The 22557-nt window shown below is 49.2% G+C and overlaps 4 protein-coding genes across 4 annotated transcripts; 1 reads left to right on the top strand and 3 right to left on the bottom strand.

Moving 5' to 3' along the window:
* Window positions 1–3857: 3857 nt before the first annotated feature.
* F5891DRAFT_918626 (uncharacterized protein) lies at window positions 3858–4187 on the bottom strand (the record flags this gene model as incomplete). The annotated part of the gene is made up of 1 exon (XM_041373748.1): window positions 3858–4187. A coding segment is annotated over one exon (330 nt), but the record flags the coding sequence as incomplete, so codon positions are not given.
* A 4170-nt stretch (window positions 4188–8357) lies between these two features.
* On the bottom strand, window positions 8358–8830 carry F5891DRAFT_903451 (uncharacterized protein; the record flags this gene model as incomplete). Its single annotated transcript, XM_041373505.1, has 2 exons — window positions 8358–8518; window positions 8575–8830. Coding segments are annotated over 2 exons (417 nt in total), but the record flags the coding sequence as incomplete, so codon positions are not given.
* Window positions 8831–10958: 2128 nt separating this feature from the next.
* On the top strand, window positions 10959–11264 carry F5891DRAFT_969809 (uncharacterized protein; the record flags this gene model as incomplete). The annotated part of the gene is made up of 1 exon (XM_041376326.1): window positions 10959–11264. A coding segment is annotated over one exon (306 nt), but the record flags the coding sequence as incomplete, so codon positions are not given.
* An 8892-nt stretch (window positions 11265–20156) lies between these two features.
* Window positions 20157–20999, bottom strand: F5891DRAFT_989651 (uncharacterized protein; the record flags this gene model as incomplete). The annotated part of the gene is made up of 2 exons (XM_041378066.1): window positions 20157–20401; window positions 20459–20999. The coding sequence occupies 2 exons, from the start codon at window positions 20997–20999 to the stop codon at window positions 20157–20159; spliced, it is 786 nt and encodes a 261-aa protein (XP_041216402.1).
* Between the last annotated feature and the right edge of the window lie 1558 nt (window positions 21000–22557).

Raw genomic sequence — 22557 nt, 5'->3', positions numbered from 1 at the left:
GAGTCATTGATGGATGCAGGGGGCTTGGTAGTTGATACATGTGGTTGACGGGCGATGTCTTCAACTGCCGGCTGACTTAGACCATCTTGAACGAGGGCGGCTCCATGTAAGCGAGTGGATTAGGGTGGATTATAGTGGATTATAGTGATATTAGGCTGATTTTCAGGTTTAGGTGTTGGTGCTGGTTCTTGCGTGGCTACGAGGGTGCTATGTGCATTTTCCACAGATGGAGTGTCCTGAGTTGGTTGGTGTGCGGGGAAGCGGGATTTCACCGAGGATGGCTTTCATGCGGCCGGTGGCGTTGATGTATCTAATCAAATAGGGAGTGGCTGCGGGGTTGGTTAGGATGTAGGAAAGGGACGCGGCTTGACGGCCCAGCGCGTTGGATGGTGAGTGACGTGCGCGTTGATACAGGGGGCAGGCGAACAAATAATGATGGACATTTTCCTCTACATTCTGGCAATTGTTGCAGAAGGGAGTGGTCGATTTGTGGATGCGATGTGAGTGCACGTTAAGTGGAGCATGGCCGGTGCGAAGGAACATATATAAACCAGTGAGTCTTTTGGGAAATGTGACGGTTAGTTTAGTGAAGGAACGTTTGAGGGCTTGGGGGTCAATCCGATTAAGTTTGTAGAAGCGAGGGGAGTGGCGCCAGGATTGGCGCCATCGTTCTTTGCTGTGTGTACTATGTCTCTAGACATAGGTACTAGGTAGCAAGGCGAGGCAGAGCGAGGCAGCCCTTGGCATCGCTATTTTCGGAATATTTTGTGTTATTACCAACGTGTTTTCCACGATTACGCAACTGGTATGACTGTGCCACAAACTGGTCTGCAATCAATTGTATTGACGTTTGGTTCAGGGCCGAACGTAACAGCATTGCCTGCAAGAAGGTGTGCTTCTAATCATTTACGCTCCAACGAGCCTCGCCGAAAGCATTGATACAATGCGATTAATACATACAATCGTCACGCCGGATGAGAAGACGCAATATCAATCACTTACTTCTATATCGGTTCTCTTCCTCATGCATTCTCGCTGCTGTCGTTAACTTATATCAGGTGTATGTGCGTCGCGAATGCAGACCGCCAGAAGGCATCATTACGCCTGGTCCTCATTTTGATCAGCAATGCTTACACGTTCCGTGTTCGGGTATCAACTTCGTGCAGGATATTCACCGCTTTCTAGCCTTATGCGACGAATGCACGACGCGCCACAGTGCCTTTATAATCAGACATTCGAGTCTATGCTTGAATCATTCCCCACCATCCACGTCGAGTGGTACCCTCAGGACGCCTGATCCGGAGTCCGACAACCATAGAGCTCATCTCGGGCTGTGCGGAAGTGCGAATACTGTTTTACCAATGAAAAGTGAAATATTATCGTGTCTGTCATCGAGGCGTCTTCATCATAACCCCGACGAACCGGCCACCAAGCTCCACTGGCCAGGTGGGTCGTGCCAGAGTGACCCTGGTATGCTCAATGTGGTGCATGATATTGCTCAGCACAAGCCACAGGTGGATGGTCACGTCCAAGAGATGATCTGGCTCCATCAAGTTGAAGAGACATGCACAGCAAAACTCAGAAGAAGGCTAGAGATGGACGACCCTGTAGGATGCAAACGCATCTTGAACATCCACGTATCTTGGAAATTTCAGCCGGTCACGAAGCTGAGCGGGAAAGAGTTTAAGCGTGTATGGTGGATGATGATAATCTGTAGGTATCCTCCCTTACTGCGCTCATCATTGTCTATTGACCGCGAAAAAAATAGACCATCGTATCCTCTGGATCACCGGCGTTCGTCAGTATGACGTTAACCCGAGTAATCTCATGGTTTACCGGACCCAGAGCGGTTTAGTGATGGGCGCCATCAACGACTGCGACTTGTCATCGCCTGAAAATGGGTCCGGCGGCCACGAGCGCATAGGAATGATACCATTCATGGCGATGGACCTTCTCACAAAGAAAACCATCGAGGACAAAGCGGAGCCCCTGTATCCGCACATTGCTGAATCATTCATCTGGGTCCTCATCTTGGTCTGTCTTCAGTATGAGGACGGAAAGCTCCTGAACAAGGACAGACCACTGGATTGCTGGCTCACAGGGGATGCTTTGGGTTGCCAGAAGATGAAACGCGACTGCTTAAAGTTGGCAATGGAAACCCGAATAGAAACCCCTCCGCCGCACCATTTTTCCTTGGAGCTCAATCTATTTCTCCTTACCTTAATCGCCTCATTTTACGTGGAGGGTCGCGATCTCGTATTGGGAGGTGAATGTATGTTTCGTACATGGTTCGATGCGCAGCTACCATCGTCAATACGATATGTCATCCACTCGCCAAGAAGCTCAAAATAGATATCCCCTTGACCCCGCACCCTTCAAATGTACGCGCTACGTGGCACTATTTCATGACCCTCTCAAGTATGGTTTGTATCCATCTGATAGCATACGACACCCTGTTGGTGACAGGCGTAGTTATTATATTTTTTGTTGTCTTACTGTTAGAGCGAAAACTGAATTATTGGTGGGCCAGATAACCAATTAGAGACGTCCTCTGCCTCACCTCCATCCTCGCATACTACCGTACTATAATGAGCCGGACATCCTCTTCAATTTGTCACTAACAAGTTACAATACGCGTCCACTATCTCGGCAGAATCGGCTGCGGCTTTACGCACACCCATCTCACTCAGTTTCTCAACACTCCCCGCCGCATGACATATTTGTTCTCCCGGCTATCACGATTGGAAGGCCTTCTTCCTCATGCTCTCCCACTGACTCCCTGCACATTGCCGCTTCGATCTTATGGTATACCCTAACTTGATTTCTTACGTACAACTCATACATAGGACAGACCAATGTTAGCAATGTGGATGAGACTAGGTCTATCTCGAACAAGTACTCCCCTCCGCTATCTGGATATATCTTCCATGTTGGTAATCCCTGATGTGGCTGCAAAATACATCCAGGAATATTAAAATACGGTCCAGTCGTTGAACGTTGAAGGCATATACATCTATCTATCTACCTGCACGTATATACGCATAACCGCACCCTTGGCAGCACTTAAGCGCCCGTCTCACGATCTATCAGGTGGGGTTTCTATGTTGCAGCAAACCCACCTGTGAGGTATGCCTCTCCATAGAGGCTCCCTGTAATTGCCGCAAGAGGTCCATGCCCTTTCCTTAGTGTACTGCCTCCGTACTCCCAGAGGTTCGCGAGGGTAGGTATAAACCACGCGAGGCCATGCGGCACCCTCGCTGTTTAAAATAGTTAGTTTATATGTTTTATCACACATGTTTCGAACACAGTGAATCTCAATACTATCATGATGGTGCGACAGACAATATATTTGGTGTGAAAGGGACAGAGACATTAACAACTCAAAGAAGACATGGACGTGAAACGGACACGATAAGAGATCCAAACCACGAAGAAGAAAATACACTCGTTATCCCTCTCAATGCTGTGCCATATCAATGATTAGTACATGCCGTGATGGGAGGCTCGTGAGGATGTAATGGAGGTTTGCGAGGGTCGAGTAGGCGCTCCTGAGGGTCACATTAATTTGTGAACATCAGAGGGAGGCTCGAGAGGCTCACAGATCATGTTTGTTCCTGCAGCTGCGAACTGAAAAGCTCATCTATTTCTCCTTCGTCCTCGGTAGTGGCATTGCTGACTGCGTCTTCATCATGAATAGTGCTGTCCTTAATAGTGGTGATCTCTGGGACAAGGTCGCTATGATCGGGTTCAATGACCGGTGAACGTTGCTGAATCGCCTTCAACCTCCAGGAGGGTGGCGCAAGTGGGACTTCTACGAACACACGGAGTCTGCGCCGATTAGATGATGTGGCGCCAGATTTTGAAGAGGAAGCGTTGGCCAGACGGGTCAGGCCAAACCGATCAATCCGTCCATTGGCAAACCCTCGTCGCCCACGAGTGTGAAGAGAATTTGCTATGGGCGCTTCTCCAACAATGACGGGGACACGTGAGGTCGTAAGACTTTTGCGAGCGTCTGTTGCAACCGATTTAATGGTGAGGGCGTCATTCTTGAGGGCATTCGCAAGTTTGAAGCGCTCATGGATAGTGAGGTCGTGGATACCCTTGCTCTTTGCAAGGGTTGAACGCCTCTCGCCGGGCATAAGGACGTCTTCTGGGTAGTTTTCGAGGATACAGCCACGACGGGCTAGAACGGTAGGTAGGGTCTTCCACGGGAAGTTTCCCCCTCATCCTTCGAGGGTCCCTGTAACATATTTAGCTGTTCTACACTATGATCTGACTGTGACACTTACCGAGAAGCGCCGTCAACCCTCCAACGATGCAAGGTATACCTTCGAGGAGCCTCCATCCCTCAGGATCACGGACCTCTCGCTTCTCCAACCATTTGTCCAGCACCTCCTGCGCGTCCACCTTGTAGCGCGATGCCATACGCTCGAGCATGTAGTCGAGCTGGGTAAAATCCATGAATCCAATGAAGGTATAGAAAGAGGGAGGCGTGTAGAGGAACGACATCGATAACACATTGAGAAGATGTGTGCCCATCGATAATTGATTCCGTTGATGATCGATGGCCTTGTTGACAATCAACGGACGAAGTAATGGAACACCAAATGCCCTCATATATTATGGGCACGCTGTGTAGTCAGAGGCATGGTAGTGAAGTGGTAGTGGTGTTGTGATTTTGGCAGACTCTTAAGTTCGATCCTTCGACTATGCATTCTTTCATCTGTTAATTGAATTTTTTTATAAATTTTATACCCCACCTTCGACGGTTTGTGCTCATTTTCGCTGATGTCAACACTTAGTTTGTTTTGGTCTCACCGAAACCTCCTGCTTCCCTCATCTTGATGGGACCCTACTAGACCGGACGAACCACCTAGTGACTCATAAGTCAATTTTCACTCTCTTCCTGCCCACCCAACACTTAAACTCGCATTTGTCGCTCAACACAAACAGTTCAAACACGAATTCAAGAAGTTGTCAAAGAACATGGGCGACACGCTCGACAAGGAGAAGGGCTGGTATGATTCCTTTCATTCATCCCACAGCATCTTACACTAATCCGAATCTTTTGAAGCACCTGATTTCAAACGAAACACTTCAACTGACCTCATCCGTCAATGAGCCGTCCAACATGAACATTTCCTTCCCGAGAGGCTTCCCTGGCTCATTCTCAGCAACCCCATCTTCATCCTACACCTCTGGCGAAGGCTCCACCCCCACCCACTCTGTAATAATAGTATTCATACATTTGAACCATGTACCACAGTTCAGAGCAATTCAATTTATTTGCATTCCATGCCCCACGCGAACCTCCAGGATACAGTGGGATTGGGATTCTTGGACGAAAAATTTATCATCAGGGACGAGAACTCAGGAGGCAGCTTGCAAGTTGCGGGCATAACATTGGCTGGGCGTGATATACAAGAATTCACTAAAACAGTTTTTCAGAAGGAGGTACTACATCCAATCTGAGGCAATGCACGAGGTAACAAAATGACAGTCATTACACTAAAAGGGCGAGAGAGAAATGTTAGTAGGTATCAGCGGCGGTCTGCCCATCTATTATTATCCCCATAGTACCTCCGGTCATGACTGCGCATGTCTTGATAGTAGGAGTCTGACGGATACCTAGGGTCATCATAGCGGTCGTCATATCCTTCAGCAGGCGAGCCGTAACGAGAAGGATAGCCTGGATGATTGAATCCCATGGGTGCACGACCGTACCGAGCTTCTTCAATATTACGGGTGCGTGGAAGGCCATGTGGATTGAGGATGCCAGAAGGATGAGGATGGGTGCGAGGGGGACCATTGCGATCATAGAGTGTGTCATGTGCATCACGATAGTGAGCATCATCGTGTGAGTAGGAGGGTCCCTCACGAGGGCGCACAGAGTGATCACGAGGGTGTACAGAGCGATCTCGCAATGGCACAGAAGGCTCACGAGGATGAGGCAGAGGCTCTCGCAGTGGCACGGAAGGCTCACGAGGATGGAGCAGAGGCTCTCGCAGTGGCACGGAAGGCTCGCGAGGACGAAGCAGAGGCTCTCGCAGTGGCACGGAAGGCTCACGAGGATGACTGGGAAGCTCATGCATGTGTAAAGAAGCCTCACGTGGGATGGGAGCCTCACGTGAAAACAATGGAGAACGTGCATAGTGTTCGGCTCCCTCGATATGAATATCAGTCTGAAGCGGCTCAGGCTGTGGAAGGGGCATCTGCCCAGCAGGACGTGAAGATGGATGGTTGATAGATCGAGCTTGGGAATTTCCATTCTCCTCGTTGCTAGGTGTGAAAGGGGAAGACGTTGTCTGGATCGTACTGTTTGAGGGTTGGGGTGGCTCAGAGCTCTGAGGTTGTGAAGCCACACTGGGCGTGACTTCCGGTTGCCCGGAGACATTGTCCTCTGTAGTAGAGGCCAGTGTAATCGGGGTAGGGTTCACTGGCTGAGCTGCAGCATCGAGCTGAGGGTCTGCAAGCGTGGTAGCACCTTTTCCAGCATCCGCTGTAACCTCCGAGTCAATTCGACCTGGAGCATCCTCCTCTTCCGAATCGACCGTATACATCCTTTGGTGTACACGGTGCATGGCTGTCCGTGATTCCTTTGCCACACGTTTTGGTTTTGGGAGTGCTGTAGTAAACAAGTCAGTGACGAGTAAATCCAAAAACAGATACGTACCCTTGAATTTTGGCTGCACTTTGGAAGTACCGTCCCGGATGCGAATTGCAGGTCGAACTGGCTGGGCAGCTGAATAAGATGGTGAGCGAGGAAAGACATATGACACGTGTAGCACAAACCTTCATTGCCAGATGAGCGTTCTTCGTCAACTGAAGAAGACCCCACTGTTAACGGTGACAGCGGACCCCCCTTCAATGGAGAGGCATCGGAAGGAGATGGTTTCAGTGGTTTCGCCTTGAAACGCACACCTTCCTTCTTTGGTTCAATGATAGCCTCTGAGGAAGCACACTTCTTGGACGTCCGGGAGGAATTTCCTGACTTTAATTTCCGTTTATTCCCGCGTAAATCATCTTCATATTCAGTGTCTGGTTCCTCTGCTGTTGCGTCCTTCGAGCCTTCCGAAGCTGATGTGAGTTCGATGACTTCCTGCATGGCAGCCTTAGAAGCCATTGGCACAGCTGACTTAACAGCGGCCTGAAAGGGACGAGCGGGAGGGGGAGTTTGTTGGTTGGTAATGGGCCTAGCAACGACCTTAAAGGGACGAGAAGGAGGGGGTGGCCTAGCAATGCTGTTGGCAACGAACTTAACGGGATGAGCAGAAAGGCGAGGATACATGACCCCCTCTGGATGCTCAAAATCACGAGCTTTTGATGCCTTATTTTTTTTGAGTCTGGTCTGTGCGGCGCTTGTCCCCACGCGATCCGGGCCACTATAATCTGTATGCCGATCAGCAAACATGCGACGAGCACATGGGTACTCCCAGGTGGACGGAGGAGCTTCCCCGATGATAACTGGCATTTTTGATTCGATCAAGGACACTACGAAAACATTGTTAAAATTGGGCTACTGAATAGAGACAAAACTTACTGTGTGTATGGGAAGACTTAACCACGCACATAGTGCCAGCCTTGTAAGCATCAACAAGTGCTGCAACCTCTTTATACGTCAATACACCTATCCCCTTGTTGTTTTTGGACATCGGATCATGAGATTCACCCGGCATGAGGCACTTGTGCGCAGGGTACCCTTCAATGTTCAGGCCGCCAGATGCTAAGGAGCTTGGCATCGTTTTCCAGGGGAAATTCTTATCAGATGCAAACTTCCCGCCAAGGTCAGCTAAACAAGCATGTCAGACTGAACCGAAAAGAACTAGAATAGCTACTTACTGACTCGTTTCGCGATTTCTCTCTTGAGCCACCGGAGAGATTCCTCACGACCCTCAACTTCAGTTGAAGGAATCGGGTCAGCATCCTTAGAAGAGGCTTCTTCGTCATCTTCAGGCAAGTCATCGAAGGCATCTTCTACCACTGCCAGTGAACTTTTATTACTGTTTGGAAGATGAGTAAGAAAAAGATAATGGTAAGACGCAGAATGAGACTTACTAGACATGAGCTTTGAGGTGACCGATGATGGTGTCACCATCAGCTCGGCATCGCATACTCCAGAACTAGCAAACCAGCATTAGCGATCAAAGTGTTGAATATCACTCTCAAGATACTTACGTCTGCAGCGCCTGGTGTAGTATGAACTTGACCGAGGGAGGCATCTTGATTGACAATTCCACCACAGATGACCATTGCGGTCTCAAACCCAAATTTAGCAGCAGTGCCATCAGCCTATAATGAAAGACAATCAGGGCACAGCGAGCAGCGAGACGCCAGGGAAGTATACTTACGATGCTAAACATCCTTCGGTAGTATTTTTGAAACTCTTGTCCACGCTGAGAGACTGTTTGAGGGGTGGCGGATAGGATCGTTACCTCATCGTGGACGGAGAGAATATCTTTGTATGTGTCTGGAAAAGCCTCTTTGAAGAGGTCATAGCATTTCGTCCGAATCGACATACCTAAAATTCACGATGGAACCGTAAGTACCGCATCAACATATATGATCATAACTTACCCGGAGAGCCTCCATCTGCCGGAAGCTTAAGTCCAACTCGTGCAAGTTCTTGCTCTGTGTGATCCTTGAAGTAACTGCGAGCGTATAGATTCCAGAAGTTAGTGCTGACTGTCGTCCGACCTCGACTTTTCAAAAACCAGTTGATGACTTGCTGTACGGGAATTGATGTTGACCCTGAGAGCTCGAGGAATGATTGCTCAATCTCGACGAAAGCAGCTTCGAGGATTGAACTGGTGTCAGCAGACTTCCGTCCAGGGACAAATGACTGGCCTGATGTCGAGGCAGGCGCATCTTTGCTGTCCCGAGGATTAGAGAGCAAGTCATCGACATTTCCAGTATCGATGAAAGCACCACGCTCATGCAGGGAGGCACAAGGAGGGGGGCCAGCATCCTTCAGCGGTGTTGGTGGGATGATATTGGTAATCATAGGTGCGATCTGGCTAGAACTTCCTCCAACACTTTGAGGTACCGGAGGGTCACAAGAGGGTGCATGTAAGGAGGGTGGCTGGTTAGCAAAATCCGAGCCAACATCAGAAGACATAAAATGTTCCTGCGTCTCCATGAGCAGTGCCGTGAACGATGCATCATCCATCACTCCAAAGGAATGAGATTGCTGCGCCAACCATCCGCTGGATTGTGCCTCTATGGGATTGTAAAACATGTCCTGTAGAGGTGCAGGACGTGGAGGCTCGGGAGCATGGGGATGTGGAGATGTATGTCGAATATTGCCCTGAGGAAGAGCAGACGATGCATCACCTCCCACAACACTGTTATCGTGGATAGGATGCGGAGGTGCAGATTCTGGGGGCGCTGAGGGACTGGTTAGAGTGTTGGGTGAGAATGAGCTTTCCTGACGCCGGATGGCGGCCTCTTTGACTATGCCAACATCGCGCTGCGTAGCCTTGATCCTACTCCGAAGTCTGGTAGGAGTTAACTCCACTAGAGGGCTCTTGGAACGATGCCCTCCACCATACTGTTCCTGAATATAATCTCCGCCGGGAGAAAGATGCATAGATTGAGACGAGGTGCTATAACTTTGAGGGGGTGGCACGTTTGGTTCGAGGGGGAATGAGTAGTCGTTGAATGTATGAGTCATAGCTGTGGGATTGTCAGATGCGCTGCAAGGTTGCTGTAGGATGAACATACAGAGTTGAGCACCGTTGATATTTGATGGTGAAAATTGAGAGCAGAAAAGGGCAAGAATGCTGAGTGGGTAGCAGGTAGTGTGTTAGTAAAGGAGAATTGAACAAAGTGAGGAGCAACTGGACGTACCACCGAAAAAAAAAATCGAAGCGGGCGAAAAAAATTGGTAGACACTGGATGTATGTCAGTATGGTTTCAAAGATCAATGCTGTAACGACTTACATCGGTCTGGAGGGACTGTACGTTCAAAGCTGCTGATGGTCTGAGTGTTGATTCAGAGATGAAGGATATTGCCAGAGCGGAAGTGCACAATCTAGCCTTCAGAGACGGTCAGATTTTGAGGAAGGTGAAGGGGGGAGGAACAATAGAACCTACCTCGATCTTAAGAGCAAGCATTTTAATTTTATTGCAAGGAGTTTAAATTCCTGCGCGCAGGGAGTTTTAATCCTACATGAATGGAATGATTCCATTGAGATACATGTTATGCTAAAGTCAGTAAAACCAGCGGACATTTGAAATAGGGATGCACCTATGCTGTAATAGAGGCTCGCAGATATTGTGGCTAGAGGGGGAGAGGCGCCACGGTAACCTTCAATGCAGGGGGTCTGGTGGTCTGCAGACGAGTAGGAAACTTAAGACCAATCACAATGCTGAAACGTATCATACTACTTACGATATGAAAGAAGCAAGGATCTTTGATAGAACAATTTAAATTTTCACTGACGCAAATGCTGTAATGGAGGCCCGCGCACAATGTTAGAGGCTCACGAGGGTGATGTTGAGGGTGATGTTGAGGGTGATGTGTCAACGCTGAGCGCTGAGCCTCGGGGGCCTCCGAGAGTGTTTAGAGCCAATCACATTGTGAATACAATTCGTGCTACAGTTGAAAGACAAATGCAGCGCCTTACAGTGCTCCAATATCGTTTGAAACAAGCTCAGATAACTCTCATGGAGTGCGCTTTCACCTTAGTATAAGAGAACTAAGGAGTATGGGCAGTGAAATATGCTGCAATACAACCAGTAGCAATTAATGTGTGATGTCGTACTAAGTACTTTACATTGCTTTGTAGTACTTTACACTGAACCAATGGGTCGTAGAGCAAAATACTTCACACTTGAGGAGAAAAACGCTGCCTTACGCCAACAGAAGATTTCATACTCAAGGACAGAACGGTGACTCCCTCTATTGATCTTTCTGTGCTGATTGTTTAACAAACTACAGGGGAAAAGCTGCTCGACGAATGCAAAATGCTCGTGCTAATGCCAAACTCCGTGGACGGAAGAGGACCAATACTTCTGGATCCCTCAGCAATACAAAACCACTTCCCCAATCTCTCATCGCACTGGCAGCGCTTCCCTTGCCCGACTCATTTCTGTTCCAACAAGCATATTCTGGGTCGGAGTTGATTGACGAGTCCGATGTATTCCAGTGGGACAAACCACCACCGTACGATTCCCCTCCTCCTCCAAATTCACCACATGAGGCTCGCTTTACCCGCAATCTTGTGGATGTCATGCATGGCAGACAGTGTCGTTTGGAAGAAGAGACCCGGGCACGCTATGCTCAAATGTTCGCAGCAGCGAATGTAGACGTCATCCTGCAGGAAATTCAGGCAGCGGAAAGAAAATTGATGGGTAACTGGAATAAGCTCAATGAGTATGTATCATGCATGCAGGGTTGTGAAAGGCACAGGGTAATGGCAAAGTGTTATGTGCAATGGCAGGCAAGGAAGATTTTCAACTATCGTCGAGAGGCAGACTTGATAATTTGTGGCCGGTGTAGAGAATTATGCCTCTCATGGCGTGATATGGTGCTTTACACTAGGAAGTACATAGCACGAACTTGTAGCGTCACTCTGTGCACTACCCACAGCTATCTCTATATGACGCGCAGCTTTCCCGCGCAACGCGCGCCATGCGCGCACCATTCCCGCGCTTCGCGATGTATACGCGCGCGCGCGTTCCCGCGCTTGCGCGCCCTATGGCGCCAGCCATCCAGAAGCATCCATCCACTGTCCACCAAGCTCCCTAGTGCGTATATTTCCATTTCCTTTATTAGCATAGTTCCACCTTTATTTTTATCATGCATTCTCACTCATATATATATTTACATACCTACTCGGTAGCGCTTCAGCTCCGCTTGACCGCGCTTAGGCGCGCTATATAAGCGCCAGCAGTACATACTATTACTAACCTTACTTTTCCCTTGAACTTACTAGTTATCACCCACTATTTACTTAGCAGTACATAGTGGAAGTCTATTGGTCTACACTTTGCATCTATCTTTTCTTATATTGCTTTATATCATCACTTAAGCTTAGTCTCTTTTATTTCCGCTTACGCGCGCGCGCTTTCCCGCACTTCGCGCTAATACGCGCGCGCGTTCCCGCGCCTTCGTACCTTGCGCGCACTTGCGCTTTCTCACGCTTCGCTGAAGCGCGTACCTCTAGATCTTCGCAGCACTCGCTTCCCCTAGGGTCGAACGCACTTGTCTCCTCAAGAATAGCAGACTAGGTAACGCGCGACCTCACAACATTTTATAGATACAGTTAGGAGCATCCTTGTTCCTCATTGTATTGTTGTTTCTACAACTGGAGCCCACCGCGAGGGGAGCAGTCAGCAAGATCTAGTTTTGCACATCTTCGCACTTCACACTAATTAACACATAAAGGTCAATCTCTTTGCATATTCAAAAGCTAACCAGTTTCTAGTCACGCATTCTCGCGCCTTGCGCGCGCGCTTTCCCACGCCTCTGCGCGTCACGCGCGCACCTGTTATACGCCTCGCGCGCGCCTGCACTTTTTCGCGCCTCAATGCCTTATAGATTGCCCATCCGCGGCACAGCAAACGCGCCCAAGTTTGACGGCACTACAGACAACCTCGCTGAATTTATTGACGCATATGAGCAGCTCGCTGATGAAGCAGGACTCCAAGGACACGACCGCATTAAAGGTATTATCCGCTACCTTGAGCGCGACGATCGAGAACTATGGGGAGGTATGCCAGAAGCGGCAGTAAGTGATTATGAAGCATTCATGACAGAAGTGAAGGTAATGTATCCTGGATGGGATGGTAAAAGGTGCTACGCGCTCGCAGACTTGCGCGCCATTGCGCGCGAATACGCTAACAAACCAATGCCCTCTTGCACAGAACTAAGCAGTTACCTGCGCGCATTCAGGAAGGTTATGCAGCCACTCATGGATGAAGACCGTATTGGAAAGGCCGAACGCGACCACCTATTCATGGAAGGAATCCCTAGCGATGCTCAGGCGCAAATTCGCTTGCGCCTTATGATCAAGTTCCCTGACCACCATCCATACGACCCATACCCGTTCATGGACATCTTCGCAGCTGCGCAGTTCCTATTACCTGCGCGCGCTTTTCCCGCGCCAAGCGCACCAGTAAGCGCACCAGTTAGCGCACCTGTGGTAGCGCCAAGCACACCAGTGCAAGCTAAGGTAGCTAAGTACAAAGATCGCTACCACGCGCGTCGCGCAACGCAGGATACGACCATTAGCACTAATGCAACAGCTGGACTCTTCTATCGCGCACCCTCAGATGTTGTACTTGACAGAAAGCCACCAGTTCCTATTCACGTGCCTCGCGCGCGCGCCTTTCCCGCGCCTACGCGCGATTCACGCGCACCTCAAGCATCAACTGCGCCAGCATGCAAAGCTATATCAGACTGCATTACTTTAGATCACGAACTCGAACGCGCGCTCGCAAAGCGCGCTGCAGGCGCCTCTTCACTATCATCCTCAGCAGCATCATCTCCTTCACAATCCGCATCATCTCCATCACCATCAATCACATCAGAAGTCAGGGATGACTCTAATCATCTATTGCACACTAACGCGCCAGTTGAAACACGCGCGCCTATCGCTATCGCATCGCGCGCGCCCATCGCTATCATATCGCCAGCAGTCAGGGATGACTCTAATCATCTATTGCACACTAATGCACCGCTAGAAACACGCTCGCCCCTCGCTATCGCATCGCTTAAGGAAGAAACCTCGCCAATCGCACCATCACCATCACTGCTTGCATCACCAGAGGTCAGGGATGACCCTAAATATCTATCGCGCCTTAGCGCGCCTATAGAGGAGCCTTCTGCCACACCGGAGGCTCAAGTCGCATCTTGCATCAACCAGAGTTTGTCTCTGGTAATTCCAATTGTCACTAACGATCACGCGCACATCGCGCTCTTTGCTTCTAGTGACTACCGCGCGCCGGTAAAACATCCATGCATCACACCACCTAACCATCAAGCAGAGCATGTCTCAGGCGACCCTGGCGCGTCTCAGGCGCACCATATTGCGCCTAAGGACGCGCAATGCGCGCGCCTAGAGGCAGTGTATATTTACCCTCATCTTGTTTCGCGCTTTTTGTCCTTTTCACGTTTGAAGCTCTTAAGGAGCTATATGATGATTCCAAACACTTTAATTTCATCTTCTCACCACCCCTTGTTCACGCGCCATGATCACGCGCATCGCGCAATATGCACGCGCGTTCCCGTGCCTCGTGCACTCATAAATTTAGCAGAGTTTTCACGCTACCGCATTTCTATCGCTTCTCCCCTTTTAAATTTCATTTCTGTCATTCAACACAAGGTATATTCCAATCAGACATCCAGGCGCGACATAGGCGCGCGCCTGACACATACATATGCGCCTAACCCCCCTATCATCACCTTTAACTTCGCACTTCGCACATTTATTCGCATTCTTCGCACTTTTGCTTACCATGTCAATTTCGTTCCTGCGCGCCTTGATGCGCACTATTCTCCTTCACCTATGCGCCTATTGCGCCTTGATATACCACCCTTACAGCCCATTGGCGCAACATTTGCGCCTAATTCTTCACTATACATGTCTCTCGCTAATGAATTTGCAGAGAAATGGCCGTTCCTCGCGTGTTCGGCCAATATAATCAAATTCGCGCGAAATTGCGCCAAGGCGCGCACATCGCGCGCATCCTATCAGCTTGTAGGGCGCCTCTACACCCCTTGCTGCGCCTCCCATTGGCGCGCCTTCAACCTGCAGCGCGTTGTGCAGGAATTCATTCTGCCAGTCACAAGCCCACCCAAGCGCGCCAGCCTCACACATTCCAACCCTACCTTGGGTAACGCGTTAGCTCGCAAGAGACGCGAAGTGCGCTATTACGCGCACTCGCACGCGCTCAAGGAGGAGGATCAAGCGCCTCAGCTGCGCATCAAAGAACAACGTATACCATCGCTGTTTCATAGGATACCATTCGTTTTACCCTGGGTTTCATCCAGCGCTCTTTCATTTTATTTTCTCTCATTATAACGCCATCCAAAGAACTAATAACTTACTGATATATATGCACATAGGAGTCGCCAAAAACAAAAAAACAACCATAGATCGTGCCCGCCTAGCTCAATAGTATATTTCCTCTTCGCACGCATGACGCGGCACCATGCTCCTTTTCACCTTAGAACGCGCACATATGCGCGCAGTCTTCCCACGCTCACGCGCATATACGCGCACATACGCTTCCCGCGCCTTTCTCATAGGAAGGTGTAGATGTTGACAGCTGCACGAAGAAGACAAGTCGGATAGGACATCCGCAAAGTTTACCATTTTCCCTTCATATTTTCACTTATAGTTTTACTCATGCTGTTCAAACCTTTAGCAACTAATATTTAGCACGCCTAGTAGGACTTGGTTTGGACATGGATTGGATTGCTCCTGGACTGCGCCACTTCGCGCCATCCCCACAGAATACAACACATGCGACACTCATGCGCGTCCTCGCGCACTTTCCCGCGCTATATGGATATGCGCGCATCTCGCCCACGCTTTGCGCGCCACATCCATATCACCCTTGCATCATCGCCCCACACCCATGGCACATTAATCACATCAGAGTCACCCTCGCAATCCACCATGCTACGCTTCATTCCCGCGCCTTCACGCATAGCGCGCGCGCATTCTCGCGCCTCGCGCGTAACATGCGCGCAACTTCCCGTGCTTCACACATACCATTCTTATGATCACGCATTCATCGCCCAACAACCAAAGCATCGTACATGCATCGCACATGCATACTATCACGCGAAACCCTCACCACACACGCACTGAGTGGGGACACTCAGAATTTAAGTCCCTGGGAGATGTAGAGAATTATGCCTCTCATGGCGTGATATGGTGCTTTACACTAGGAAGTACATAGCACGAACTTGTAGCGTCACTCTGTGCACTACCCACAGCTATCTCTATATGACGCGCAGCTTTCCCGCGCAACGCGCGCCATGCGCGCACCATTCCCGCGCTTCGCGATGTATACGCGCGCGCGCGTTCCCGCGCTTGCGCGCCCTATGGCGCCAGCCATCCAGAAGCATCCATCCACTGTCCACCAAGCTCCCTAGTGCGTATATTTCCATTTCCTTTATTAGCATAGTTCCACCTTTATTTTTATCATGCATTCTCACTCATATATATATTTACATACCTACTCGGTAGCGCTTCAGCTCCGCTTGACCGCGCTTAGGCGCGCTATATAAGCGCCAGCAGTACATACTATTACTAACCTTACTTTTCCCTTGAACTTACTAGTTATCACCCACTATTTACTTAGCAGTACATAGTGGAAGTCTATTGGTCTACACTTTGCATCTATCTTTTCTTATATTGCTTTATATCATCACTTAAGCTTAGTCTCTTTTATTTCCGCTTACGCGCGCGCGCTTTCCCGCACTTCGCGCTAATACGCGCGCGCGTTCCCGCGCCTTCGTACCTTGCGCGCACTTGCGCTTTCTCACGCTTCGCTGAAGCGCGTACCTCTAGATCTTCGCAGCACTCGCTTCCCCTAGGGTCGAACGCACTTGTCTCCTCAAGAATAGCAGACTAGGTAACGCGCGACCTCACAACATTTTATAGATACAGTTAGGAGCATCCTTGTTCCTCATTGTATTGTTGTTTCTACACCGGAACCCATACAAGTAGTTGTATGGGCATATATATTACACACGATATAGTTATAATCTAGCTGCACGGTATAGAAAGAACAAGAGCTCGTAGATGATGCCGAAGGTGGCGCATATCATCCTCACAGAGTCCTGTTACATGACGTCCTCGGAAGACAGCGGCAATTGCTGCCAATACCCATACTCCACAGTCATAACTGTTGGTCTGGACAGGCGTGATCTCAAAAGAAAGTTCAGATGTATGTACCGAAAGACTCAAAATTGCTACTAACTTTCAATGGTCGCGCTATCCATCCGTCAAGTTCTGTTGTGACATGATGATGCTGCTGGCGTGCAATAGCAAGGAGGCGAGCAATCAGCTTCATGACATCCTTGGAGTACATGAGCCTCGCGTAAAATCCCTGACATAAGTAAACTTACCTTGATATCATTTTTCCAAGGTTTTTTCTCGGCTAGACTATTGAAGAGGTGCAATTCCTTGCTGGAGAAGCGAATGACACACAGCACCCAATGGCCAATATTGGAGGGACGATGAATAGGAAGAATCCAGATATCTTTCTCCCAGTAACACGTGTATGATATGTTACGCCACAGAATGTCATCTGATGCATTATATCGAATGCGAGGGAGGTCGTGGGATGTTAACAAAGCGCAGTGGCCAGTGACGACACTTTTCAGTTCAGAAAACAGTAAAACGGCGCACCCATTGATACAAGTATCATTAAGACATGCTGTAGGTGAGGCGAGCAAGGCAATGTCCTTCAGCTCGAAGGTTTGATGAGGGTATCCATCTCGTGATGGTTGATCCCTTCTGGAAGCTATTCCTGGGACAATGACACACTCCTCCTTACGTGGGACGTAGGAGTCATCCATCAGTACACCCTAGAGTCAGATTAACATCAAAACGGTTCCTAACGACAGACTGATGTACCTCGGGGGCTTCCCACACGATGACAGCATGAGTGTCATTGACATAATCCATCGAATCGAAGTCTTCAATCTCTTCTCCACCCAAATCACCCTCAAGGACGTCAGCGAGAGCGGTATGCTCAGATTCTGCTGCTGGCAGGTCATGAGGCTCAGCAAACTGTACATCGGTTAGTTCTCCCTCAGGATCGGGTACTTCCAGCAATGTTGTGCTGAGCCAGTGCATGTTCGGTGTTTGGGCACTGCCTGAAAGAGTGATGGCGATCTCTAGCGCATCCTTGGCACGGGACGTGAAGCGAAGGGAAGAGGCTAATGGGTTTGCCCAGCGGGTTTGAAGTCTGAGTAATTGGTTGTGACGCTGTCTCAGCAAGACAGATATAAGTTCGCCTGTCTATGTGTTGAAAGCGAAATCCTACTGTAACAATGAAGAGAACCTACATCCTGGCGTGCGGAGTGCAAGTTCGAGTGCAGCAAGTTCATCTCCAAAGAAACGACAAAGATTGTCCGCCTCAATACCGAGTCGCTTCTGTTCTTCTCGGCAGCGCTCGCGTTTCAGAAGTGCACAGATGCCATCTCTAACGTCAGCATCTTCCAACCATCGAGGAACCTGTCCCGTTGACGGCGTAATCCACACATCCTCCATCAGACTGGGATCACCACGCAGCTCTGCAAGTTTGGTCGGGAGAGGACTAGGTAAAGGAATACCCCAAGAAGGATCATATGATGCTTCTAAGCGTTCGCAGTAAGTATTAAACTTCCTGAGTGCAGTTAACAGGGCTGGTTGGCGTTTCGCAATGGCCTTTCGGGTTTGTTGATGTAGTTTTGTGCCTGAATGACATCAGTTAATTGATTGCAAATCACGGGTAGGGATGATTTACCTAATGCCTGCTGAGCACCACCGACCGCACGATCAAGTTTATCCCATTCGAAAAAGCTTGCGATTGCCCGTTTGCGAATGTTCATTTTCAAGTCACGCGCCATCAGAAGAAGCCGGACAAAGTCCAAATTGATGCCTTCTAGTTCAGGGAATTGGTCATGAATATTGAGGGATGCATATAGAATTTCGACTTTGGCCATAAGGCGATCATGACCTTTTTCAAGAGCCTCGAGAGCCCCGAGAGTGTCTTTCGAGGCAGCTCCTTTCTCAAGCATCAGCCTGGTAGATTGTAGGGCTGTATTAGAGGTATCGAGGTCGGCCTGTAGGGTCAAAACGGTATCTAGCTCCTTCTTAAGGCGAGCAGGGGCGTCTATGAACAAATTTAATGCATAGTGTATTCAAGATCAACTGAAAACACTTACGTGCACGGACTGAGAGCTGCGAACTTCGTTGTTGGGACCATTCTGACTCGAGATCCTTGATGGAAAGTTCACACTGATCCAGAACCTCTTGAGCAGCAGTTCCTTGGTCGTTAATACCACACTTTAGGCGTCGTCGTATCCAATCACCCAAGTCGGATTGCATTTCGGATCCTATAGCTGCAGCCTGACGATCAATCAACCAGAGACGGCGCTGACGCTGACATCATGCAATAAGACTTGAATCAGTAACAAGAACAAGAGCAAAAAAGCCGTACCGATGACGACCTTTCAACACCAATTAGGCGTACGAAGCGAGACCAGAGCCTCTCGGTTCCTTCTCCATCTGAAAGACCAAGCCCAATGCACATCCGTGGGTTGTGCACTAGCTGGCATGCCCACTCATGCCCGTATGCATGCATGGCAGTGGTTGCTAAGCGCAAACGTGAGACAATACTGCTAGGGAGAATGTCGTACTACAAATGATGAGTAAATAAACCTAAATGGAGACCAGATGAACTTACCTTGCTAAGGGATCGGGCAAGGACACACCCGACATCATACAAAGCTACGACTGTGGCATGAGGTGGGATCAACGAGAACAAATGTTCCAGGAGGGCCACGGAGTATTTTTGCTGTTCTCCTGGAGAGTCAATATTAGCAAAAAACAGAGGAATGTCATGACGGCATATGAGCGCCATGATGCCAGTATCATCGAAGCTATCCATTGCCGCCTTCTGTTTTTTCCCATCAGCTGCTTCATATGCCGTTTCACATTGGTCGATAGCCTCATCAGGAACAAGGGGTACAGGTGACTTGGCAGGCCTTTTACGTTGAGCCTCTATGCGGCGGCCAATGTGATCGACGTACTCTTTGGGAAGGAAATAAGTGGGGTCATAGAAGTGGGGGCAATCCCCTGCTGCGCGCCGATGGCGGTGGTGGAAGTTGCCATCCGTGGCAGTGTGAATATCTCCTCCTTCAGCAGTAGGTTTCCCAAACATTGTCCCAGCAAAACATGCAGGACACCGTTGAATAAGTATGGGTGCACACCGACCTCTACGTAGGGTAGACAAAGTTGAGGTGTAATCCTCTGCTTGAGAACGAAGGGTCGCCACCCGGTTACGGCTATTCTGCACAGCTTCTTCGACTCGACGTTCTATTTGAACTTGAAGAATGTCATACCACTGTACGGCATAGCCCAGGCCTCGACGAAAAGGATCCTGTATAATTTCCCCCTTGCGTAACAAATCAGCCTAGATACATGCCATCACGAATTACTTACTCGGGCATCTGCCATAATGAAACCTCTTCGAGAGTAGTGAGTTTTGAGAGCCGATGCCAAGGCATTGATGGCATCACAAGACCGTTCGAAAAGTGCCCGATAGAATGATAGCAATTCGACGGAGACAGCCATACGAGGCTGTGAGGGAGCAGTCGGAAACAGACCATGGTGAAGCAGCACTTGGGGAAGCATGGAACATCTACAACTGAGGACATCAATAGACGTAAATCCTGAATGTGTGTGTTCATTCATTAACATGGTGTATACTCAAAGATAAGAAGACTTACTGTCGAAAAATAAACACGCAATTGTTGTTCGCTTTTGAGGGCACAAACATGTGGCGCATGCAGAGATGACCTCGGGGGTAATCTCCAGTGCTGTCGCTAGCGTTCGCGCAGAATATTTGAGATGTGGTTCAACAAGGAAGGGTATCAACGTTTTCCAACTGCTATACAATGAGTCTGTGGCCTTGTCAGGTAAAATGCGACGTTTAATATGAGATTCTTGCGCAAGTATGTCGGAAGAAGGTTCTGATGGTATTTCGAAGTCTGGATCAGGAATTTCGGCCAAGGCGTCAGTCTGACTAGTATCAGAGATAGTTTCAACTGCATCTACAGCATGAACTTTGGTCTGTTTGTGCTCTGGTTTCATCAGTTGTTGCATACGAGCTAGCAGTTGACGGTGTTTGGCTTGCGCGCCAGGTAACTCAACGTGTGTCTGAGATTTTTTCTTATCTCTGGATTTCTTCGGGCTGACGAAATGGTGGCCTAGTCCAGATGATACACATTGAGCTCCACGAGTAGGAGCGAGAGCACTGGTTGAGACCATGGTGAAAGGGAGAGAGTGAGTGGCAAGGAAGACTCACTAACAACACAAACTTAGTGATAGACACCGTGACGAGGTTTTGATTCCTGTGGCGCGAGGGCCCCAAGAGCATATAGAGGCCAATGCGCCCTGGGAATGCTGGAGGTGCGCAATAACGAATGGAGGATAGGTTTGAGCGGCACGGACGGCACGCGAGCCACGCCAGGAGGCGCTGGATGTAATGTATGAGGCACGTTATTAATAGAATGGTGGGAGGGCGCACCTCAGAGGTAAGTTTCCCACAACATAGAAACCCTACCTCAAAGGTCTCTATTGATACCGAGAAGTAATGCCTGAGGTGCATAACCGCCGTCCACCACGTCATGCTGTGTCGTTTCTCCGGCTCTATCCGTTTTCTGCGTCATGCTGTGTTGTTGTTATCATTCCCTGCTCACCACTATGGCGATCTGCTTCATTTCACGGTGTTGTTGGTCTTCAGAACGGAAGCGATTGACAAAAAGAATTATGATGCTTTCATCGCGACTCCAGAACTGGGAGATGTTCGAATCAACGTGTTCACATTTTGGTGCGAATACCGCGTCTGCGAAAGACTGAATCTATCTATTGGATGCACGGACCACTATTGTCGGCGAAGGAGAGTAAGAACGCGAAGAGACTCGTGTTTATTTTCAGAGGCGAACGAAGAACAAGACTATACGAATATTGTATTTCCTGACTCGCTAGTACTGTAAATACATTGAATGGCATGACATGCACGAAGGATCCATGAAAACCACTTAGATCTCTAATCTTCGAGGAAAAACATGCATATACAGTATTTCTATCGTCCTGACGTTTCATCAAGTCTCGAACAGAAGCCACATCTTTGAGCTGCGCAATGATACCACAATCTGACGCGACCCTCTCGCATTCCCCGCCGCACTAGCAAACGTGCGCCGAGAGGGTGCCCAAGGCGACCAAGGAACCGCAATACTCGCGATTCTACATCCTTATCTCGCAAGGGAACGACTAGGTGAGTCCTCTGACGCAGAAGTCCAATGATCCCCCTCGTCCTCCGCACAACGTCGGGAAGATCTGCAAAGTCAGGTAACTCTGGTCCCAGGGACGGACAAACACAAAGGTTTGCTGAGTGGACATTGTCCACAAGAACTGAACAATCGGCTCTTTGGTGGTGATCACAGGTCACGAAGCACGTCTGCCTTGACTTCACATCGAGTCTCCTGGGATGGATTGTAGCTCAGAGTGACTTCTGTAACACGGAATGCCGTGCAAGGCAGATGCAGTCTGCAGTAAGATGGAAGAGTACGCGAAGGAATGGCGTGAGAAGAAATATAGACTGGAAGACAGCTATTGGACTCGGAAGGTTGTCTGACCCAGTCGAGGATAGTGATGTCGCCCGACCGAGCCACAATCTCCTGCAGGAGCTGCCCGAGCGCGTTCTGCTTCTTCTCGCTGTATATTGCAGGTAGCGGATACCGAAGATACCAAACAATGAGTACGCGATGTCTTCTTGCAATCTAGTGACGCGAGATGACACCCATTGAAGTCTCTGTCGGGCATT

The sequence above is a fragment of the Suillus fuscotomentosus genome, assembly GCF_016647785.1.
Source record: "Suillus fuscotomentosus strain FC203 chromosome Unknown F5891scaffold_333, whole genome shotgun sequence".
Taxonomy (NCBI): Eukaryota; Fungi; Basidiomycota; class Agaricomycetes; order Boletales; family Suillaceae; genus Suillus; species Suillus fuscotomentosus.
This window is presented reverse-complemented; position numbering and strand designations above follow the sequence as displayed.